This window comes from Xenopus laevis, chromosome 1L, assembly GCF_017654675.1.
Source record: "Xenopus laevis strain J_2021 chromosome 1L, Xenopus_laevis_v10.1, whole genome shotgun sequence".
In the NCBI taxonomy this organism is placed as follows: Eukaryota; Metazoa; Chordata; class Amphibia; order Anura; family Pipidae; genus Xenopus; species Xenopus laevis.
This window is the reverse complement of record NC_054371.1, coordinates 54,671,551-54,694,197: the sequence shown is the minus strand read 5'-3', so window position 1 is coordinate 54,694,197 and position 22,647 is coordinate 54,671,551. Positions and strand designations below refer to the sequence as shown.

The following is a 22,647-nucleotide window of genomic DNA, read 5'->3' as shown; positions in this document are numbered from 1 at the left end:
CTCCACCATAAGAAAGAGACTGGGCCAAAACGGCCTGCATGGCAGATTTCCAAGGCGCAAACCACTTTTAAGCAAAAAGAACATTAAGGCTCGTCTCAATTTTGCTAAAAAACATCTCAATGATTGCCAAGACTTTTGGGAAAATACCTTGTGGACCGACGAGACAAAAGTTGAACTTTTTGGAAGGTGCGCGTCCCGTTACATCTGGCGTAAAAGTAACACAGCATTTCAGAAAAAGAACATCATACCAACAGTAAAATATGGTGGTGGTAGTGTGATGGTCTGGGGTTGTTTTGCTGCTTCAGGACCTGGAAGACTTGCTGTGATAGATGGAACCATGAATTCTACTGTCTACCAAAAAATCCAGAAGGAGAATGTCCGGCCATCTGTTCGTCAACTCAAGCTGAAGCGATCTTGGGTGCTGCAGCAGGACAATGACCCAAAACACACCAGCAAATCCACCTCTGAATGGCTGAAGAAAAACAAAATGAAGACTTTGGAGTGGCCTAGTCAAAGTCCTGACCTGAATCCTATTGAGATGTTGTGGCATGACCTTAAAAAGGCGGTTCATGCTAGAAAACCCTCAAATAAAGCTGAATTACAACAATTCTGCAAAGATGAGTGGGCCAAAATTCCTCCAGAGCGCTGTAAAAGACTCGTTGCAAGTTATCGCAAATGCTTGATTGCAGTTATTGCTGTAAGGGTGGCCCAACCAGTTATTAGGTTCAGGGGGCAATTAATTTTTCACACAGGTTTGGATTTCTTTTCTCCCTAAATAATAAAAACCCTCATTTAAAAACTGCATTTTGTGTTTACTTGTGTTATCTTTGACTAATAGTTAAATGTGTTTGATGATCAGAAACATTTTGTGTGACAAACATGCAAAAGAATAAGAAATCAGGAAGGGGGCAAATAGTTTTTCACACCACTGTATGTAAACATTTTGATTTGGCTGTTTTATTTGATACTTTAATTTTTTTTTTTATAACCTATTTAAATTCAATGTTTCAGCACTGCTGAGTTTTAACAAAATAACTGCTAAAGCACACAAAAGAAATATGAATTCAAGCATGTGTAAAGAAGCCTGAGAGAAATGTTAGTCCGTTTGGCTTGTTTACTTTCACACCAACATGCCTTGTGTTTCATTTAAAATTATTATTTAAAATAGATATGACAGCATGAGACAAGCATATACGGTAATGATAGTGTTTCAGGGGAATTTATAAATTGTATGTTCACACAATCCAGTTTTGGGCCTCACCCAAGAGTCAATCTGGAGACTCCATGTGGTATAAAAAGGTTGCCCATTAGGATGTGTAATAATTTGTTTCTATGGAAACAAAACCAAGTTTAAGAATGCAGCATTCTAAATTTAGCTGCCAACTAGCAAGCCAAATGAAAGAAACACACAATTTCACATATAAATTACATAAATAAACAGATTTGCTGCCTGATAGGTTTATTACCCCTTCTAGATCTAATGGTTAGATTTAATATTCCTAGTAATTCATAATGTCTGAAATAAAGTCTATCATTTGAATATCTAATTAAGCAGATTATGGTACTTGAGATCACTCTGCTTGATTTTGATTTTTTGACTTTGGTGCAGCAAGCTTTTTCGTAGAAGTAATTGCCAAGTGCCTCCAGTCATGTGCTCTGATAAACTTCAGTCACTCTTTACTGCTGCACTGCAAGTTGTAGTGATATCCCCCTTTCTCTCTCTCCCCCACCCAGCAATCCAGCAATCAGCAGAACAATGGGAAGGTAACGAGATAACGGCTCCCTGACACAAGATGACCTCTCCTTGGTACAGATGAGAATAGCACTTGGTCATTAAAATCCAGTTGTGACTCCTTCAGTTAAACTGAGTAGGAAAAACATTAGTCAGTTTGGAAGCAGTTCCAATGTGAATTGCTAGCTCTTTCTGAAAACAAATATCCAGGCAAAATGACACACCAATATTACAACTAAAAAAATACACTTGTTGGTTCAGGAATAAACTTGTATATGCTAGAGTGAAGTATTTGCAGTGTAAACAATGTAATTTATAAATAAAAATCATGACAGAATTCCTTTAACTTATTTGTTCCTATCCAGATTATTAAATATAATTAATCCTTATTGGAGGCAAACCAATCCTCCAAATTACAGGAAGACCCCTTACCTGGAAACCCCAGGTCCCAAGCATTCTGCATAACCAGTCCTATACCTATATAGACATTTATTTATTAAAGGAACAGTAACACCAAAAATTAAGTTTTAAAATAATTAAATTATAATGTAAGGTTGCCCTGCTTTAGAAACACTACTAAAGTTAGGCTTCTCTGTAGCCTTGAGGGCAGTCATTCAAGTTGAAAAAGGAGAAAAAGGCACAGGTTACTTAGCAGATAACAGATAAGCTCTCTAATAGAATACAGTGGTATGTTATCTGCTATGTAACCTGTACCTTGAATGACTGCCCATGTGTATACATCAGCTTATTTATAAAATCGATAGTAGTGTTTCTGAAGCACACACCCTTGTACCAGTGCAGGGGAACGGTACATTATATTTTAATTACTTTGATACACTCAAATTTTTTGGTGTTATTGTTCCTTTAATTACTGTTTATTTTATTACTTCTTTGTTGGCCTCTCACTCGCTTATACCCTGAGGCCTTGTACATTCTTTATTCAGAAACCCATTATCCAGAAAGTTTTGAATTATGGAAAGTCCTTCTCCCATCAAATTCATTTTTAGCAAATCTAATTGTTATAAAGTATTTATTTTTTCTCTGTACGTTGTGCTTGTTCCAAAGTAAGCAGCATGAATTCATATTGGTAGCAAAGCAGTCCTATTGGGTTATTATTTGGATTTTTTTTTAGCAGATTTAAGGTATGGAGATGCAAATAACTGAGAGTTCTGTTACCTGAAAACTCTAGGTCCCAGTCATTCTGAATAATAGGTCTTAGACCTGTTTTACATTTAATTTTCACGCTGTCATTTTTGAATGCCTTTTTTCAACAGTGCCTCTGGATTTGTGCATTTTGATAATCCACACAATACAAATTGTTGAATGCAGCATTAAAAGTAACCTTAGAAGTGTGTACATTCGCATCAGTGTAAATCAGTATAATCCTATTTTGCAGCCCAAAGTCCAATCAAATAAAAGCAAGCAAGAAAAAGTTATTCATCCGTACAGCAGGAAAGCTGCTCAGCTCACAAGAGAAGCCCACAAGCAAGACAGAAAGGATAGGTATGCTCAATTTGTTTTTGCGAGTAACTATTGATTTATCCTGCTTTCTTTCCTTATATTCAGATTTAAAGGGGTGTGTGTACTGTTTTTTTTTTTTTTTTAAAGTGTTTTCATTTATCAAACGGTAAACAATTATACATTTTAATTGCTTCTAGTACTTTAAATCAGAAAAATAAGAAAAAACTTACTTGGTGCTAGCGTTTAAGGGAACTACTGGTCACAAATAAAGAGAAGTGTGCAAGGTCTTGGAATATAGTATGTAAAACTTGGTTCCATTCTATTTTAGTTAACGTAATAGTTATTTTGTTAATAGCGTGTCAAATACAATAATCCAGTTTTGCTGCTATTTGCAATGTTATTATTCCCATAAAAACCAGACAGAGAGTAAGGGAGTTATTTATCAAAGGTCGAATGTTAGAGTTTTTTATACCTCGAATGAGCTTACAAAAAAAATAGATTCTGTGAGTTAGAGTTGAGAAACTCGAAAACGCTAATCAATCGAGTTTTCCACGGGAATAAACTCAAAAACTGGTTCAGCTACAAGCGAATGCTGGGATTAGACCTGTTTTTATTTTTGCATCAAAGGACTGCATTGTGGAAATATCATGGTGTGGGTCACATGAGTGACATTGACTGAGGTTCATAACGGACTCTGCACTCTAATGAACAAATGTGGAACAGCAACTGCATTTAATCTCCAGTAATCCATTCAATAGATGTTACTAATGTTAAATAACCCACCAACTTTGGGAAAAAAAATTTCCCATTTCACAAACTTTGCAGGAAAATTTTTTGGTGATGCGAAACGCCCCAAATTCCCCATCAATAAAGCATTTGAAATATATATGCAATTCCTCCCTCGTAATATAATATGGTTTTGAAACGTATCTCATATATGGTTTGATATTAATGTATGATTTTGGTTCTTCAGTATCATGAATAAACATAGTTTCTTTTCCTTTTAAAGGTTAAAAAGTGAAAAAGCTCTGCGCCTAAGCATTATTGGTAAGTTTAACAGTTATGCCAGCTAATAACTTTCTTGTTTTAAACAATTAAATAGGTGTTCCGTTCCAGTCAGAACTGTAGCTTTCTGTTCTCTGCTATTTAATATAGTCATCTCATCCTTTTCCATTTGTATTTTATACATTTTGTTGCACACCGTTTTATCTACTCACATTTCTAGCAGTAACATCTATTCTTTACATGTGCTATCTCCTAAAGGACAAGGAAAGGGTAAGACAGTGGAATGAAAGTATTTTAGGCACCACTGATTTTTATTAAATTGCCCATAGACCAAATTTTTGTATAAGCGAAACGGGTCAAAATCACCCATTCCTAGTGGTGCCTTGCTACAATTATTCCCATACAGGAACACTGGAATATAGTTAGTTCTTTAATGCATTGTAAGGTGCCCCCTTCACCACTGTACTTAAGCAAACTTTTAAAGCTTTCACTTGAAGAAACAGAAAGATTTAGATTCTGCACCTGCTATCGAATTTGCACCTACCCCAGTGTATTACACTTTCCATGTCCTTTAACTCTTCTGCTCCCCCAGTCTAGATTTTTTTTAAGTTTAATACAGATTCATAGCTGGATTCAATAAAATGTATATTATCTGATTAGAACATATAAAATTTAACAGTAATGGTGCTGCTACATAGCACTCTACAAGGTTAAAATAAATGTTTAAATTATAATTTGAAATCAAATCATTGTTACGCTGCTGAACCCTTTACTGAATATCACCTGTCAATATGAATTTTCTTTTAAAATATTTTTGTACATTTCCCTTCCGATTTTTTTACACTTGTCTGGGAATGGTTAGGAAATTTCCTACAGATGTATTGACTGCTTGTATTTTCCCTTCTTACCACCTACTTTTTCTTACATTGGTATTTGATACAGGATTTTTGTAAGAGAATGATGATGTGATAAGTAGAATGAATATTTGCTTTGTATGCCTAGACTACCAAGAAAAAGTAATCATTTTATGTCTTTCTAATAATGCTCGGGTGGAGTGTTACCAACTGCAGCTAATCATTTTGTTGCTAAGAGAACTTTCATCTGTAAGCATGAAATCAAAATGTTCTTTGCTCATGGAAATCTCTCAAACAAATTTTTACTGAAACATAAGCTTCACTTTCATATGCCAGGTAGCTCATAACAAAAATGCTTAAATGCTACCATATAAATTCCATCTATATTTAGGAGATATACAATAAAACAGTTTTCTTTAAGATTATCTCTGGCATATTGTGTCTTTAATATTTCTGTTCCTTTGTACATTCCTTTGAATCATAATAATTTTAACAAAAGCAACACTGTTTTCTCTTTTATAGTATATAGTAACCATTTATCAGTTACCATCTACTGGTTGCTATCAGAAAATGGATCAGGACAAACTTCCCACTATGAATATAATTACATATATTTATAGCAGCAATCATTTTTTTTCCCCTATCCCCATTTGTTTTCCAATTACATCTCCCGAATGTATGTAAGAGATGGAGTTGCAGATAAAAAACAGCTGAAGGCCTTCAAGGTGGACATTCTTGTGCTTTAATATTTCCTTCACCTCCCACATGCAGCAGAACCTGAAAGATAACTTTACCAACCCAGAGATGAAACAAACAAACTATAAATGATTTAGTCCACCCTTAGGTGGGATATTGCATTGTAACACCTCTTTGGAGGAAGAGGATGAAGATGAACTCTTTTTTTCATTGCAGAGGAATTCAATCCTCTTTTTCAAAGCTGTATTCCATAAGTGATTCAAGGCAGTGCTTTCCTTTGGCTTTCCAGAAAATATTGAAAGTCCTCCAACAGTGAACGTACTGGAGTCCCTTGTTTGTAGGTACAACTATTCTACTAAAGGACACATTGAGTGTTAAGAACCCAGAGGAGATCTTACAGAGTTCCAGCCTATGATTTAAGCCGTAATAGCAGCTTTTGTCTTGTTATCAATAATGATATGGATTCTAGAGTTGAAAGATCAGATTCAGTCCATTTTACCAGAAGTGAGCTTTTGAATGCTAATAGAAAACCCGGATGGTTGCAATATTTTCTTATTTAGTTAAATCAGACTTTAGACCAACCTGGTTTAAAGTATGGGTGTCAGATGCAGCCTTGATAAACATTCTTTGCGCTATGCCCTTCTAGGGGACATACTCATTAGGCCTTTTAGCCATCTGTAAAGGAATGTATAATTTTTTTACCAGGCTATCCGAGGGAAAAGGTTAACCGAAATGCATGGAAAAAGATCACATGGATCATTGGGTTCTTGTTATGATCAGAAATTGTTACTTAACATCAGTGCCAAAGGAATATCCTTCTACAAGACCTTGAAGAAGGATTCATTGAAGTTCTTTCAACTAGTTGCAATAAGGGTTTCTCTGAGCTCTGGGTTGTATTGTATTTTACTTTTACTTTTTACTCTTTACCAGTGATGCAGCTAATAGATTTCAAGTTACAATAAGAGATGCTCCAAGCACTTGGATGCATTTGGTGCTTTTCCTTGTCCCAAATGAGGCAGTAATAGATTTAAGATCACTAAACCATATTAAACAGACTCAGAATATTTTCCTTTTCATAGAATTAAAAGGCACTGCTGGAACCCTTAGACTTGAGTTTCCTATTTAGAGCTCATAAGTGCTTTTGGCAAGGTCACCACTGCTTTCTGAGAGCTGCAATTGGAGAATGGGAAGACATTCATTGCTTTGTGGTTCTGGGCACTCTTATAGAATATTGGCAGTCTCTGATGTCATGAGGGTTGTGATTGGGTGTTTAAATTGACTGACTCTTTGTGGTAAGGCCATGCTCTCAACTTAGAAATTCTTTTGATCTTACTCATGATCCTAAAAGAACTGGGCTGCATTGCCAGTTTGGAGATGTCAAAATGAATTTCAGCATAGAACAGTAAGAAAGTAATGTGGTATCTAGGCCTCGTGAAGGAAGCCCAAGAGCTTATCTAATGTGCAAATTTTATTATGCTAGGCTCAGCAGAGGACTATATTAAACCATGCACATTGAGCACATCAGAGTCTCAATCGCTCTATGACAATTATACCAGAAACAAGGTGGTCACTAGTTTGTTGGCTATAGGTTGTCTAGTAAAAGGGACTTGGTCAAAATATAAACATTTGCATTTGTTTCCTCATAAAAAATAAGCTAAAAAATTTGGTACCATTTTCATGCAAAAGTTAACTTTTCACATAGTGTTCCATCTTCTCCTCATTCATGTACAGATGGCTTCCGTCTGCAGAAGTTGAAAAAAATCAGCGACACTGAAGACTAAAAGACTACAGGAAAGGGAATTCATGGGGAGGAAAATTGCTGCCTTTTTCTGGTGTTAGGGCACTAACTTTCTAGCCCCACTCCTTGTTTTCTACTACTAGAATTATAGAAAGATTACTTGGCTTCTGTTAATATTATCTGGTTCTGTTTATCTATCTTTTTTTTTCCTCATTATAAATCTGCAGATTGCTCAATGCTTTGTTCTTGTAGGTGAAAAACTGCAGTGGTTTCAAAGCCATCTAAATCCTGAAAAAGCAGAATACACAAAGAAGGAAGCCTGTGAACTAATTGAAAGGTAGGATACATTAATTATTGTTTTATTACACTAATTACTCAGGATATTCTGGTATTCAGTGATGGTTTTTATTTTAAAACAACTGCTGGTAAATGGGGAACTCCCTTAAATGTAAACATTGTTGATACTTATATAATTTAGATATTTTTACGGTAATTTAAAGTGGCTTCGAGAGAAACAAAGTGGAATATACATGAAAAGGATAAGGAGGCATATGTATATACAGTGCTGTGCCATCATTATCTTTTATTTACAGAGCACCAACAAGTTACGTTCTTGGAAAAAATGATCAAACGACTTACTGAGTGAAATAAGAGCTACTTGTTTTATTTGTCCTAGTGTATTGCACCAGAGATACTGATATTAATCCGATTCCCTAAAGGGAAAATATTTTTGCCATGAGCTAATTTTGTTGGACTTATGTTAAAAGGTTCATGAAATAAATAATCAAATAAATATAATTTTTTTTTTTGTTTGCTTTCTTTTTTTACACAAACATACTTGATTCCATGATAGTCTGTCTGTTATAGTAGGGACCAGATCTCCACCCCCACTTAGGCTCACAGGGTAATGCAACACCTCCCACACCTTGTTTTATTGTGAAGTGATGGATTTTGGGACTTGAACGTCCGTCCCTCTGCTGTCCCTAATAGGTGGGGCACAGATTCCCTAAAAAAAAAGCAGAACAACTTCAAATCACAGAATCCATAATTTCACAATTGAATAAGGTGAGGAAGGGATTGCATTACACTGATTCTGAGGGCGGGGGACTGTTCCCTACAATAACAGACTATCCTGGTTTCTTTTGGTAGAATAAGGTATGTTTGAGCAAGTCCAACTGAATAAACTTATGTCAAAAGGGGCTGTTGTATATATTTTCTGTTTAAGCCTGGTTTGAATAAAATGTAATTAAAGAACAATACAATCTAAATAGTTAACTTAAAAGAATTTCCCCTTTTCAAGAAATTATTTTTAATGTCCTTACTTTGAATCATGTGCAGCATTATCTTTTATAAAAATGTTATTTTTAGTTGTCTCCTCTTTTCTAAGATATCTGGACAATGAATAATGAGCAGAATGCTGGCTGTAGTTCTATATTTATAGCTTAGTGATATGGTTGCATTTAGAATAATATTTGGTTTTAATTTCTTTTGTTCAGCATTCCTCTTCTTGGAAACCTCAAACTTTTACATTTTGTATCTCCTTGTTGGAAATAATGAGCATTGCATAATTAGGCTGTTCAGTTGAAAACAATTAATTCTGGCAGTTGCTATTTCTTATGCACAGTCTTCTAATTCTGGCATCCGTTAAAGCCAAAGCACCCATTTGATTTGATTTCCACTGGTAATATTATGTACCAGTGTGCATTTGCTGTGCCTCTGTTCCTGTTGTTCTGGGTTGCTGGACAGTGTCACTGTGCCATTGTTTTCAATTTGAGTTGAAGTGCTATTTATTTCTATCCAGTATATGTAAAATTCTTCTCTTTGAAGTAGAAGCCCTGATTTTATTGCAGCGTGTTTGCTATACTCCTAAACATTTCATATCCCTGTAAACATGTACAGCTTAAAACAGTCTATATGTAAAACCCTGTTTCATATAAATAAAACTTTTATATAAAAACATACTTTCTAGTTCAGTTATGGGACCTGTTATCTAAAATGCTCAGGGCCTGGGTTTTCCGAATAATGGACTTTTCTGTAATTTGGATCTTTATACCGTAAGTCTACTAGACAATGATGTAAACATTAAATAAAGCAATAGGCTGGTTTTGTCTCCAATAAGGATGAATTGTATCTTAGTTTAGATCAGCAGATTTTTTTATATTTAATTTTAAAATCTGACATGGAGCTAGACATATTGCTAGTTTCCCAGCTGTCCCCAGTCATGTGACTTGTCACTCTTTACTGCTGCTCTCCTAGTTGGAGTGATATCACCCCCCCACCCCAGCATCTTAACAACAGAACAATGGGAAGGTAACCAGATAGCAGCTCGGTAAAACAAGACAACAACTGCCTGGTAGATGTAAGAACAGCACTTGGTAGTAAAAATTCAGGTCTCACTGCGACACATTGTTAAATTGAGTAGGACTAAAAACTGCCAGAAAGCAGTTCCATCCTAGTTCTGGCTTTGTGAAAGCACATGTCCAGACGAAATGACTTGAGATGGCTGCCTACACACCAATATTACAACTAAAAAAAATACACTTGTTGGTTCAGGAATGAGATTTTATACCGTAGAGTGAATTATTTGCAGTGTAAACAGTGTAATCTAGAAATAAAAACTACATCATAAAAATCATGACAAACTTTTAAGTATTGGGTAGTAGCCTTTCTGGGGCTGCCATCTCCAGGTAAAATTAAACAATACAATAAGTAAAAGCCTGTTAATAAAAATGTAAATTTTACTGTCTTGAAGTTGGTAACAGCAGCCACTATAATCTCTTGAAGGGCAAAATATGACCTGGGGGTCTCTGGTTATACAGCCCTGTCTTAAACCGTTAAAAAATGTGTATTTGGAGGGTGTAATTTAAAGGGGTAGTTCTTTAGATTAACCTTTAGTATGTTGTAGACCTTAATATTTCTAAATAATTTGCAGCTGGTCTTCATTTTTTTATTGTTTTTCAGTTATTTAGCTTTTTGTTAAGCAGCTGTACAGTTTGGTATTTCAGAAGCTTTCTGATTCCTATGGTCTGATTTTCACTAGCAAACAGACAGTGGTTTTAGTGCAGTACTGGAATAAAGTATAGAGAGGGTCACAATAGAAAGATAAGTAATAAAAAGTAACAATAACGATGAAATTGTCGCCTCACAGAAGAACTATTGAAAAGTTGCTAGATATAGGACATTCTATAAATGTTGACTTAAGAATTAAGCACCCCTTGAAGATGAAAAAGCTATTGGTTACTTTTGTCATATCTCCAGCCAACTTTATTATATACTGTCCTTATTAGGTCAGTTACACAAAGCATTTCAGAACAAGTTTCATGGTGTAAATCAGATTGTATATTGGATAGAAAGACATGGGCGTGTGAGCAATTAGACTACTAAAGTATTTTGTAGAACAATAATTCCCTGGTGAGATGTTTTAGCAGATGTTGCAGTATTATATTATTACAAGTATTCTAAGGACTTGTGCTAAATGTGTGTTTTGCCAATATTTTAAATAACAATATTTTTAATTATTGTTAATTAAAAGGCAAGGATATTACTTTACTTTCCTAATTCTCTATTTTCTATAACGTGCTGAGTAAGGAGAACCTCAATTGGGGAAGACAATGTTTAGCGATATAACAAAATATGGTAATTCTGTGTACTCTTTCAGTTACTTACATCGGTTTGATAATGAATTGGAACAAATTGAATTGCACAACAGTATCAAAGGAAGACAAACAAGACGGCATGAATCTCGTGAGACTGTTATCAAGCAGACCATAGAGCGTGAAAGGCAACTATACAATGGATATGGAATAGGTATGAATTATATTTTTATTTTTTACAAATTTTTTATTTATTTTTATGGTATGCTGTAATTAGTTAAAACTAAGTACTTTAAATGTAATTAAAGGGAAACTTGATTATGAGCTTCATCTAATGAACTTGCATAAGTATAATTCAATTTTGCAGGGCATCACTTGACAGTCCATGTCAACCTTTCTAAGGTGTTAGAAATTGCAAGTATTTCATTCTGCACCTACAGCTTTTGGGAGAAAGGTTCTGCAGGTGTCCGTTCTCCTATAAAGCCTCAATATAGACCACTTTAACTGGAGACTGCTTTTGAACGTTTCTCTAGCATCTGCACTGACAGGGAGGGCTGCTTAAAGGAAAACTATACCCCCCAAACAATGTAGGTCTCTATAAAAAGATATTGCATAAAACAGCTCATATGTAAAACCCTGCTTCATGTAAATAAACCATTATCATAATAATATACTTTTCTAGTAGTATCTGCCATTGGGTAATCATAAATAGAAAATTGCCATTTTAAAAAATAAGGGCCGCCCCCTGGGATCGTAGGATTCACTGTACTCACAAACATACCAACAAACCATACATTTTAGGTCACATGAGCCAATTAACAGACAGACTTGTGTCTTTTGCTTCCACACTTCTTCCTGTTACAGTTAGAGTTGAAGTATTTCTGGTCAGGTGATCTCTGAGGCAGCACAGATAGTCATGAAATGGTGGTTCAAGGCAAGAGATGTAAAAGGGCAATATTTACTTAAATATATATTCCAGTTTGGTGAGATTCTTTAATATGCCACTTAATATGATATGAACTATCTGTTGCTTAAGTGTTCATTTTGGGGGTATAGTTTTCCTTTAAGAGAAAAGAGAAATTTGGACTTAACTGAAAATTATTTTCTTGAAGGCCCGCACTGTCCATGCAGTAAGCCCTGCTGTTATGCAGTTAGTTGTAGTTGGTATAGGTTTGTCTTCTACTATGGACTATACCGCCACTTCAGACAGCTTGATTTTAAACAAGACATTTTGTATAAAAAATAAGAATGTACCAGTGTGTTATACTCATTTAGATATGGAAGAATTGTGCTTAAAAAGTAGTGTTTCAGGCTGATTATTATTGAATATTTCTGCAAAAACCCTAATAATCCCTCCCTTCCACTTCCTACTCCCTGAATTCCCAGGCTGTGCATTAGAGCCGGCAGGTCTCCGCTCACTGCACTGTAGGACAGGAACCAATCAGCAGCTAGAAGGACCTGTTAGGGAATTGAAGCCTGTCTGTGCTTGTGCGACTGCAGGGCTGTGATTGGCTGTCCCCTTCCTACTATGTTTCTGGCAGGGACCGTTAGGACACGTCCACCCCTCATTTAAAACACAAACAGGGACCAGAGAACATCTATAGGGAGCTCCAATAAAGGCGCTATTTTTAAAGATAATGTTAATTTTTAGTACCATGTAAAAGCAACACCATATATTACTCATAATTGCCTTGGGTTTTTTCATTTATACTATATGTCTCCTTTAAAAAACTGGCACCAGCAAGTGGAGTACAGCCTTATAGGATAGGAGGCAACTGTTAACATATTTGGAATAAAATACACCCCTACTGAAATTTTAATAATTGGCATGCAAGGTGCTGCAATACTTTTATTTCTACTTTATGGTAATGTTGTGGTAGACTTAAATGATCTTTTGCCTTAATGGACAATCGATCCAGAAACCTTGATGTATCGTGTGGTGATGTTGCGCAATCCCCCGGAAATAACGTCACAGCAGTCGTTCTTAGCTGGGGTCCAGTATTCTGCCTTCCTCTACAATGGCCAGTGGTTTATTATACACCAAGACAAAAGGTGGTCTTACAATATATCCAATCAATGAGCATGTTATGCTATGAATCAATTGGTGGAACCAGCACACAGAGAATGTGTTGGTTTGAGAATAGATTAAGACAGAAAAGAGGGCTAGCCAAAAGCAAGGCAAAGAGTTAGTGTGGTAGTTATAGACAGAGAGAGAGAGAGAGAGAGGGTAAGCAAAAGTGTTTTAAAAGAGAGAAATGGAGAAAAGTGAGAGAGATGGGGATAATAAAGGACGGAAGGAAGGATAAAGAGAGGAAAATAAAGAGAGAAAGAGCAGGAAAACAAGGTGTATAAAAAGAGAAATAGCTAGTTAACATATAGCCTTATGTTGTAAACCATGCAACACTCTTCCTTCACTCACACAAAAGGACAATTACAATTACAACACCATGTGATGGTCTCTTCCTTAGGAAAACCCCCTATCCTGGAGGAAGTAGGAGTCAATAGACTGCAGGGAACAGCAGAGGTATAACAAAAATGTAAAAAATGTTCCAAAAAGTTCAAAGAGAACTTTGCTGTTATGAAATGTAAAGATGAAAATCTATTATATACAATAGAACAACTGTTAGGGTTATATGCAGGGGATGTGCCTCCCACCAATAGCCCAATATACCTTTTCAAAAACTAAGACAACATGGCCGCTGGCACATGTGCTTAAAGACAAAATGGCCACTGGCTATTTCAAAATGGCGTAGGCTCCCCCTGTTCAGCGCTCAGCAAGGGCTAGAAACTTGGTTTGTAATTCAGATTGGTCGGATTGTTACCCAACCTCCAATATTGAAACTTGTAATAATAAAAGCAATACAATCCTCCCAAACTAAAGATTTTCTCAAGGATGAAACCTATAGAGTCGCAATTTTAAAACAAACACCACTTAGTAGACAGACAGAAAACAAACACAAATGAAAAAAACAATGATTCTAAATCCCCTCTAGATACTTTTGGCCATATCTGCCTGCTACAAGATTATCCTACAACCACCCGGCATACACAGAAACTCCCTCCACTGGTCTGAATCACTCACAGATCCTCTAGCAGGGGCAATAACAGTCCCTTATGGTTAAAAAATAAACGAATAAACCCCACAGCAGTTATGCAGATATGCCCCAACCAGTACCTGGGCAGTTAATACTGAAAAACACCACACATACACCCAAAATGTTCTTTTGGTAGATTTTTACCTGATTCCAGCAGCCTAGAGACCACAAATCAATTTGCAGACAGCAAAAACTTTCTCAAATATGAGAGTATCAAAACAAAAATGTCTTACCTCAATGCCGGCCTTTTTGCTGCCCGAAATAAAATATGGCCCCTTTTAATTCTGCTGAAATTAAGGGAAAAATTGAACCACCTGCATTAGGCTCGCCATCTGTTGTGGTAGACTTAAATGATCTTTTGCCTTAATGGACAATCGATCCAGAAACCTTGATGTATCGTGTGGTGATGTTGCGCAATCCCCCGGAAATAACGTCACAGCAGTCGTTCTTAGCTGGGGTCCAGTATTCTGCCTTCCTCTACAATGGCCAGTGGTTTATTATACACCAAGACAAAAGGTGGTCTTACAATATATCCAATCAATGAGCATGTTATGCTATGAATCAATTGGTGGAACCAGCACACAGACACATGTCCACAGAAGAGGGGGGGTGGAAAGGTAGACTGCCCTAGGCAAACAAAAGACACCAGGACAAAAGGCACTTCCCCCGGTAATATACATATACACAGACACAGTGATCTTAGCATGGCTTGTACTGATCTTGTAAAAGTACACCTTTGTTCAGTGGCCCGTATTCCTCAATCCCAACCGGCGCCACACCCGGCATGCTGCAGTCATGCCTGATGAACACAAATCGGATGGGAATCGGTCGTTAAGACACTTATCCCGCATCGGTGGCGGCCATATGGCGAAATATGAAAAATTTCCACGTCAGTCCCTCCTTTTTCGCCATATGTCGTCACAGCAACTGCTTCCTAACGCTACAATCACTCCAACCAAAGCTTCTAAAGGTTTCTGGTTATGTCTTCTTTGAGAAGAACAGCCCAAAAAAAGTCTCCAAGAAGGGAAGAAGTCGGTTCTTTTAGGGACAGTCCATAGTTTGTGTTAAAAAAATTAAAAAAAGGTGGTGGTTCTTCCTGTGCTGATCTTCCTGAGGTAAAGGGTTCCGGATGCTTCAGGCGATGGCTCTTTATGGAATCATCACATGGTCCTCTGCACGGCTCTTTGCAACTTGGTTCACCAAACAACAGGTCATTCTCGCCGTCACATAGAGGAGGAAAAGAAAGCAGAGCAGCATCAGGACATACACTCCAACTTCTTTAAGCCATGATCCAATAGAAGACAACATCGCCGAAGCCCCTAAACCTTTAAAGGGGTTCCAACCCTCCTCTGCAATAGCGCGTGCTTGTCCCTGTAATGCTTTCACCTTGTCAAGATGGGCCTGAACCTTGTCCCCAGTATCTTCCACCCAGGTACAGCAATCCTCCCCAATTAACTCACAGAAACCCCCCTTTGATGCTAAAAGATAGTAGAGAGACATTTTCTCCTGAAGCATAAGGGTCTTCAGCTGTCATTGTTCAGAAGAAATTTCTTTCATGGCTTCGACTGTCTCATTAAACATCTCGTCCATTATGATGGAAAAATTATTTAGCCGATTCATAAGTTCTATACCCCATCCGGTCCATGCCGGAAACCATGCCCATGCACGGTCCCCTGCGGAGAATAGCTCTCTCCTGGTCCTTCTTTCCACACTTACCCTCCTCTGCACCATCAAGTCCTTGTGACCGTCGGCAATGTAGGAGGCAGGGACTAACCTGACTAAGGAGCATGACCCTCTAGTATTCGGGGGAACGGCTCTATAGGCAGCCTGGCCGCAGAAAAAGTAATAGGGCCCAGTTAATGAGACACAAAGGTCATTGGGGTTACGGTTACGGGCATTGCGCAACAACTGGATGGATAATGGGATTGCTGCACCCTCCTGAATGTCACACCCTCCCCCCCAGCAGACATAATCATGTCTGGTGGTTAGGTTGTTATTGTCAGGGATTCTATGGTCGATCTGGATGGTTATCCCAGATGGGCATTCGGTCCTCCCCAGGGACTTGGCTCCAAAACTAGAGCTGATATTAAAACAAATCCCGGACTGGCCTAATTGACTGGATACCCACACGGGTCTGCTAAGTCTAGTACAAGCCTCGGGGCTGACATCAAGACCATAGGTGACATTACCATCTAAGAATGTCTGATTAAATTCTATGGACAGATGGCGTTCCGCTGATCTACCTGAAGGACTAAACTTTCTCATGCCCACCCTGATGTCATAAAGGGCATGTACTGCCGCCATTGCCGGGATGCTCTGGCTCGGAGTGGGTTTGGAGCACACCCAGCAGTTGGACCTATTTGCTGTTTTTGCTAATTGTAAATGCATCTTGAACAGTAAATTCGGATGTGACTCCTCATAACAGTATCCAAAATACATTAAACAACAAGTGTATATAGAAACAATGCACCTGATCATTGCACTTGATAGTCCAGCAGCTTCTTGCAGTGGCTGGCGTGGATCCGCCCGTCATGGAGGTGGATGTTGTACTGCTTCTGTCTCGGGTTCCATGAGTTCAAGACAGTTGTGATCGTCTGTTGGTTCTGTCATGGTTGGGTTAGAGTCAGTCACAATCCCTTCGTCCCCCCCTCTTCTTCCGAGTCAGAATGGGTCGGGAGAAGAGATGCGGGATTGAGGATTGTACATCGTCTCAGTGTGAGGTTAGTAGGGGTAAGGAGAGTCACTTCAGATTTGGTCAGACGTGCTGCTGAAAGATGTTTGGTTTGGACCTGGTTGAGAATCTCTTGGACAGAGTGTGGGATGAGAAAGGTTAGAGGGGAATCTAAAACTATGTCACCAACTTTCTGTAATAACACAAAGTATAGAGAGGACCCATTCTGAATAAAATATTAGGGATCCAATCTCTGCTGTAATTGATCAGACCTAGAAGGGCTCTCAACTGTCGGGCATTACGAGGTCGGGTGAAGTCTGAGAGTCTGTATCTGTTGTGTTGTTAGGTGTTGGGTCCCTTTTGAGATACAGAGGCCTAGAAAAATAACCTTCTCCTTACAAAACTGCAATTTTTCCTTGCTAGCCTTATTCCCAGTGGATGCCAGATGGTTCAGTAGCGAGATAGTGTGTCTATAGCATGAATCCTTGTCCGGGCAACAAACTAATAGATCGCCCACATATTGTAACAGTGCGACCTCCGGATCCTCTGGCACCCACTGGTCTAATACCACCTTTAGCTTGCAATTATATTCCGATGGGCTAGTCATGGACCCCTGTGGTAACCGGGTCCACGTCAGCTGTCTACCCTGGAACGAAAAAGCAAAGATGTATTGACACTGTGGATCTAGTGGAACAGAAAAGAAGGCATTAGACAAGTTGATAACACTAAAGTACGAAGCTTTAGGAGGAATGGACGCAAGTAATGTGTGAGGATTAGGCACTAACGAGGCATCACTGACTATGAATTTGTTATCATGGACCAGTCGGTAAGTGACTTCCTGACCCTTGGCTGATTTTTTTGCCACTGGAAATAAATGTGTATTACAGGGTGATTGTGTTGGGGTTAAGACCTCGATTTGGAGATATCTATCAATCTGGATCTTGAGACTGTCCATCTGCGCTATACTCAGAGGATACTGTGGCAATTTTGGTAGCACGCAACCGGGGGCAATCCGTATAGTGGCTGGAGGTACTGTCAGCAAGCCGACATCATATTTGTCAACCGCCCAAACCTTAGGCTCTAATCTCAGCTAGTACATCCAGGGACAAATGTGTACCAGGTTCTCCAGTATATGGGACTGCCACCACTGCACACAGCAACTCGTCTGTGAGTGCACTAGTTACCACAACACCCTCTGGGGTATAAGTGATGTTGGCCTGAATCTCCGACAGAATGTCTGCTCCCAATAGGTTGATAGGGACATCATCTGAAACTAATAGAGATCTGACTGCTTCGGTGTGTTGACCTAACCTGCAGTACAATGGTTTCGTCTCCCTAAGAGTCACTGGATGACCTGTAAGCCCAATGGTGGGGATTGTGTTGCCAGAGAGTGGAATCCTGCCTTTTAGATCTTGTGTTTTTAGAACAGTCCTGGCTGCGCCGGTGTCGATGAGGCAGGACAGAGGATATGGCAATTCCTCAAGAAATAGATTGAAATGGGCCGACACCGGTTTGCCTTTCCCCTAGTGGGCGAAGCTATGGGACTGTGTAGCAGCTCCGAAGGTTTTAACTGTTTCAGGGTCTGGTATGAAATGGTAGGTTCCTGGGGGGCCCTCCGTACTACGGTAAGATTTCCCCGGGTTTGGGTTATGTGCATGAGGCCGGTCAGGAACAACTTTATAAGGATTAGGAGAATTTTGTTCTTTCTTGTCCTCATTTTCTGGACAGTGGCGCGCTAAATGTCCTTTTTGATAGCAATTAAAACAAGTTATATTAGTACGTTTGGTGAGTTTCTTTTTCCTAGTATAGGGAAGGTGGTCCTGGGCAATTAGCTCAAGAGCTGCCATGATTTTGGCCGACTTGGCCTCTTTCCTGGCATGCAGGTCCAGTTCTATGGCCTGGATTGTTGCCATAAGGGAGTGGAAACTCATAGAATGGGCCTCTGGTCGTGCAACCATTAGCCTATCTCTTAGCTTAGGCACCAATCCAGCCAGAAATTTAGCCTTTAACATTAGATGGATGGGCGATACTGACTGGGTGTTCTCTGGGGCATCTGGACCTGGCTCAAACCCTGCATCTGTTACCCCTTGTTTTAACCTCTGCCAATAGACCGAGGCGTCCTCATCTGGGCCCTGGATCGCTGTCATAAACTGGAATGGGGACACAACACTATACATAGTGGGCATTTTGTCTGTCAGTTGCTTACAGAATTCCTTGCCCCCCCGTAGCGCCTGTAATCCCCCACAGGGCCCTGTTGGAAGTCATCCCTTTCCAAGGCCTCTATGCATTCTAATTTGGATTTGTCTATTATAGAGATACCTCTGGCTTCGCATAAGGTGACCAAATCGGATTTTCCAAGGCGGCAGTAATCCGTTTTGTCAGAGGCATCTTTTGCGGATTCCAGATGTGGGGATGGTGATGGAGACAGATGAGCTGAGGATGTTGAGATGACCTGTGTTGCTAGCAAATTTAAACCTGTTTGCAGCTCTGTCTCGTCCTTATCATTATTGCTTTCTGCAGTTCTGGCTGGAAGGAAGTACATGATTATGTTTGACCTTACTGTCTGAGACTTTTGAATGCCCTGCTGCTAAGGCTTGGTAGATTCCTGTAACCACAAATTGGCCTTCTCTAAAGACCCATGTGTTTGGAGTCTGGAGTGGAACTCACGGACGAACTTTTCCTAGATCCAGACCTCAAACGTCCCCTCCTTAGGGATGGACCATTCTAAACCTGAAGACCATTTGTGCCAATCTTTGAGGGGCTTAACAGTCCCTCCTCCATATGTGGATTTCATGTGCTGCTGAGCCGTCCTGAACTCAGAAGTGGTACCCTTCTGTTCCCTAGATTTCCCTACACCAATACTCGAGTCTCGAGCTTTTTCCAAGTAGATGCGTCCACCTACAGTGTCTACGTCCACTGCGCAGACCGCCGTCGATCCTTACCTGTTCGTCCTCTGAGTAGCTCTATGGCTTCAAATACGAACCACGGACATTATCCACCGTAGCCCACTCAGAGAGAAGGATCAGCGGCCGAGGGATCCGGACAGGTACGAACCACGGACACCTTCCTTATCCCTCGTGCTAAATTGGCTCAAAACAGCGCCCTGACTGCAGGATAAGAGTTCCCAATGCCTGGAGTGTTGACAGCAAGTGAGAGGGAGCGACAGGAAGTGAGAACAAGGGAGATATAGTTGAACCTTCCTAGGGATTCCGGTACGAACCACAGACACCTGGTCACCCCAGTCAGGCCAATAGGTTTTGAGAGAAAGTGTCTAGAAAAACAGATAGAAACAGAGAAACCCCTCCCCAGTTCACCTCCCCAAGTCCCGTCCCCCAAGCTTCCGGTACGAACCGCGGACACCTGGTCACGAACAAGAAAGGGAACAGTCCTCAATAATTTCCCCACAAACTCCACCCCCGGGCTTTGTTACGAACCACGGACACCTTCCACCCTTAAGATGGACCTTGAGGGGAAGAGAAAAGAGAACAAAGCTCACGCGACAATTGATGAACCCGAGTAGGCTTGGTCCACTTTTTCTCCTCACAAAAAGCTAACCAGTTCACTGTTTTTTCACCCTATACAGTCCGACTTCGCAGCACAGTCCTTATGGACGTAATTAACAGGAATTTCCTTCATAACAGCAACTTTCATAAGCAGACAGCAGCTATCTTACACTACCAGACTTCCAATGACAGAAAAGATGTCTTCCAACCAAACCTACAGAGAATGTGTTGGTTTGAGAATAGATTAAGACAGAAAAGAGGGCTAGCCAAAAGCAAGGCAAAGAGTTAGTGTGGTAGTTATAGACAGAGAGAGAGAGAGAGGGTAAGCAAAAGTGTTTTAAAAGAGAGAAATGGAGAAAAGTGAGAGAGATGGGGATAATAAAGGACGGAAGGAAGGATAAAGAGAGGAAAATAAAGAGAGAAAGAGCAGGAAAACAAGGAGTATAAAAAGAGAAATAGCTAGTTAACATATAGCCTTATGTTGTAAACCATGCAACACTCTTCCTTCACTCACACAAAAGGACAATTACAATTACAACACCATGTGATGGTCTCTTCCTTAGGAAAACCCCCTATCCTGGAGGAAGTAGGAGTCAATAGACTGCAGGGAACAGCAGAGGTATAACAAAAATGTAAAAAATGTTCCAAAAAGTTCAAAGAGAACTTTGCTGTTATGAAATGTATAGATGAAAATCTATTATATACAATAGAACAACTGTTAGGGTTATATGCAGGGGATGTGCCTCCCACCAATAGCCCAATATACCTTTTCAAAAACTAAGACAACATGGCCGCTGGCACATGTGCTTAAAGACAAAAATGGCCACTGGCTATTTCAAAATGGCGTAGGCTCCCCCTGTTCAGCGCTCAGCAAGGGCTAGAAACTTGGTTTGTAATTCAGATTGGTCGGATTGTTACCCAACCTCCAATATTGAAACTTGTAATAATAAAAGCAATACAATCCTCCCAAACTAAAGATTTTCTCAAGGATGAAACCTATAGAGTCGCAATTTTAAAACAAACACCACTTAGTAGACAGACAGAAAACAAACACAAATGAAAAAAACAATGATTCTAAATCCCCTCTAGATACTTTTGGCCATATCTGCCTGCTACAAGATTATCCTACAACCACCCGGCATACACAGAAACTCCCTCCACTGGTCTGAATCACTCACAGATCCTCTAGCAGGGGCAATAACAGTCCCTTACGGTTAAAAAATAAACGAATAAACCCCACAGCAGTTATGCAGATATGCCCCAACCAGTACCTGGGCAGTTAATACTGAAAAACACCACACATACACCCAAAATGTTCTTTTGGTAGATTTTTACCTGATTCCAGCAGCCTAGAGACCACAAATCAATTTGCAGACAGCAAAAACTTTCTCAAATATGAGAGTATCAAAACAAAAATGTCTTACCTCAATGCCGGCCTTTTTGCTGCCCGAAATAAAATATGGCCCCTTTTAATTCTGCTGAAATTAAGGGAAAAATTGAACCACCTGCATTAGGCTCGCCATCTGTTGTGGTAGACTTAAATGATCTTTTGCCTTAATGGACAATCGATCCAGAAACCTTGATGTATCGTGTGGTGATGTTGCGCAATCCCCCGGAAATAACGTCACAGCAGTCGTTCTTAGCTGGGGTCCAGTATTCTGCCTTCCTCTACAATGGCCAGTGGTTTATTATACACCAAGACAAAAGGTGGTCTTACAATATATCCAATCAATGAGCATGTTATGCTATGAATCAATTGGTGGAACCAGCACACAGACACATGTCCACAGAAGAGGGGGGGTGGAAAGGTAGACTGCCCTAGGCAAACAAAAGACACCAGGACAAAAGGCACTTCCCCCGGTAATATACATATACACAGACACAGTGATCTTAGCATGGCTTGTACTGATCTTGTAAAAGTACACCTTTGTTCAGTGGCCCGTATTCCTCAATCCCAACCGGCGCCACACCCGGCATGCTGCAGTCATGCCTGATGAACACAAATCGGATGGGAATCAGAATGATCGGGCGACTGTGCAAATGTCGGTCGTTAAGACACTTATCCCGCATCGGTGGCGGCCATATGGCGAAATATGAAAAATTTCCACGTCAGTAATAAACTGACTAAATACAGCATCAAAGTATAGCAGCAAAGACTTTCAGAAAACTACTCTCTGCAGCCTTCATCTTCATCACAATTGAAAAAAATCTTTTAAAGATAAAGACATTAAAAAATATGTTGGTTGTATTCATGATGATCATGTCACTAAAGGTTCACTTGAATATGTAGAACAGTCAA

The 22,647-nt window shown here is 39.4% G+C and overlaps 2 protein-coding genes across 2 annotated transcripts in view; one reads left to right on the top strand and one right to left on the bottom strand.

Annotated features, from left to right (window-relative positions):
- Positions 1-22,647, top strand: part of tma16.L (translation machinery associated 16 homolog L homeolog) — a 50,645-nt gene that overhangs the window by 8,831 nt on the left and 19,167 nt on the right. The window contains 4 exon segments of the mRNA NM_001096063.1: positions 3,129-3,235; positions 4,203-4,240; positions 7,739-7,823; positions 11,145-11,293. Of these exon segments, the coding sequence (NP_001089532.1) occupies positions 3,129-3,235; positions 4,203-4,240; positions 7,739-7,823; positions 11,145-11,293 (379 nt within the window).
- On the bottom strand, positions 15,251-22,015 carry LOC121402799. The gene is made up of 2 exons (XM_041589280.1): positions 19,165-22,015; positions 15,251-17,491 (listed from the first exon to the last, which is right to left on the bottom strand). Exon 2 carries the CDS (start codon positions 16,650-16,652, stop codon positions 15,705-15,707), a length of 948 nt encoding a protein of 315 aa, XP_041445214.1. The 5' UTR covers positions 16,653-17,491; positions 19,165-22,015; the 3' UTR covers positions 15,251-15,704.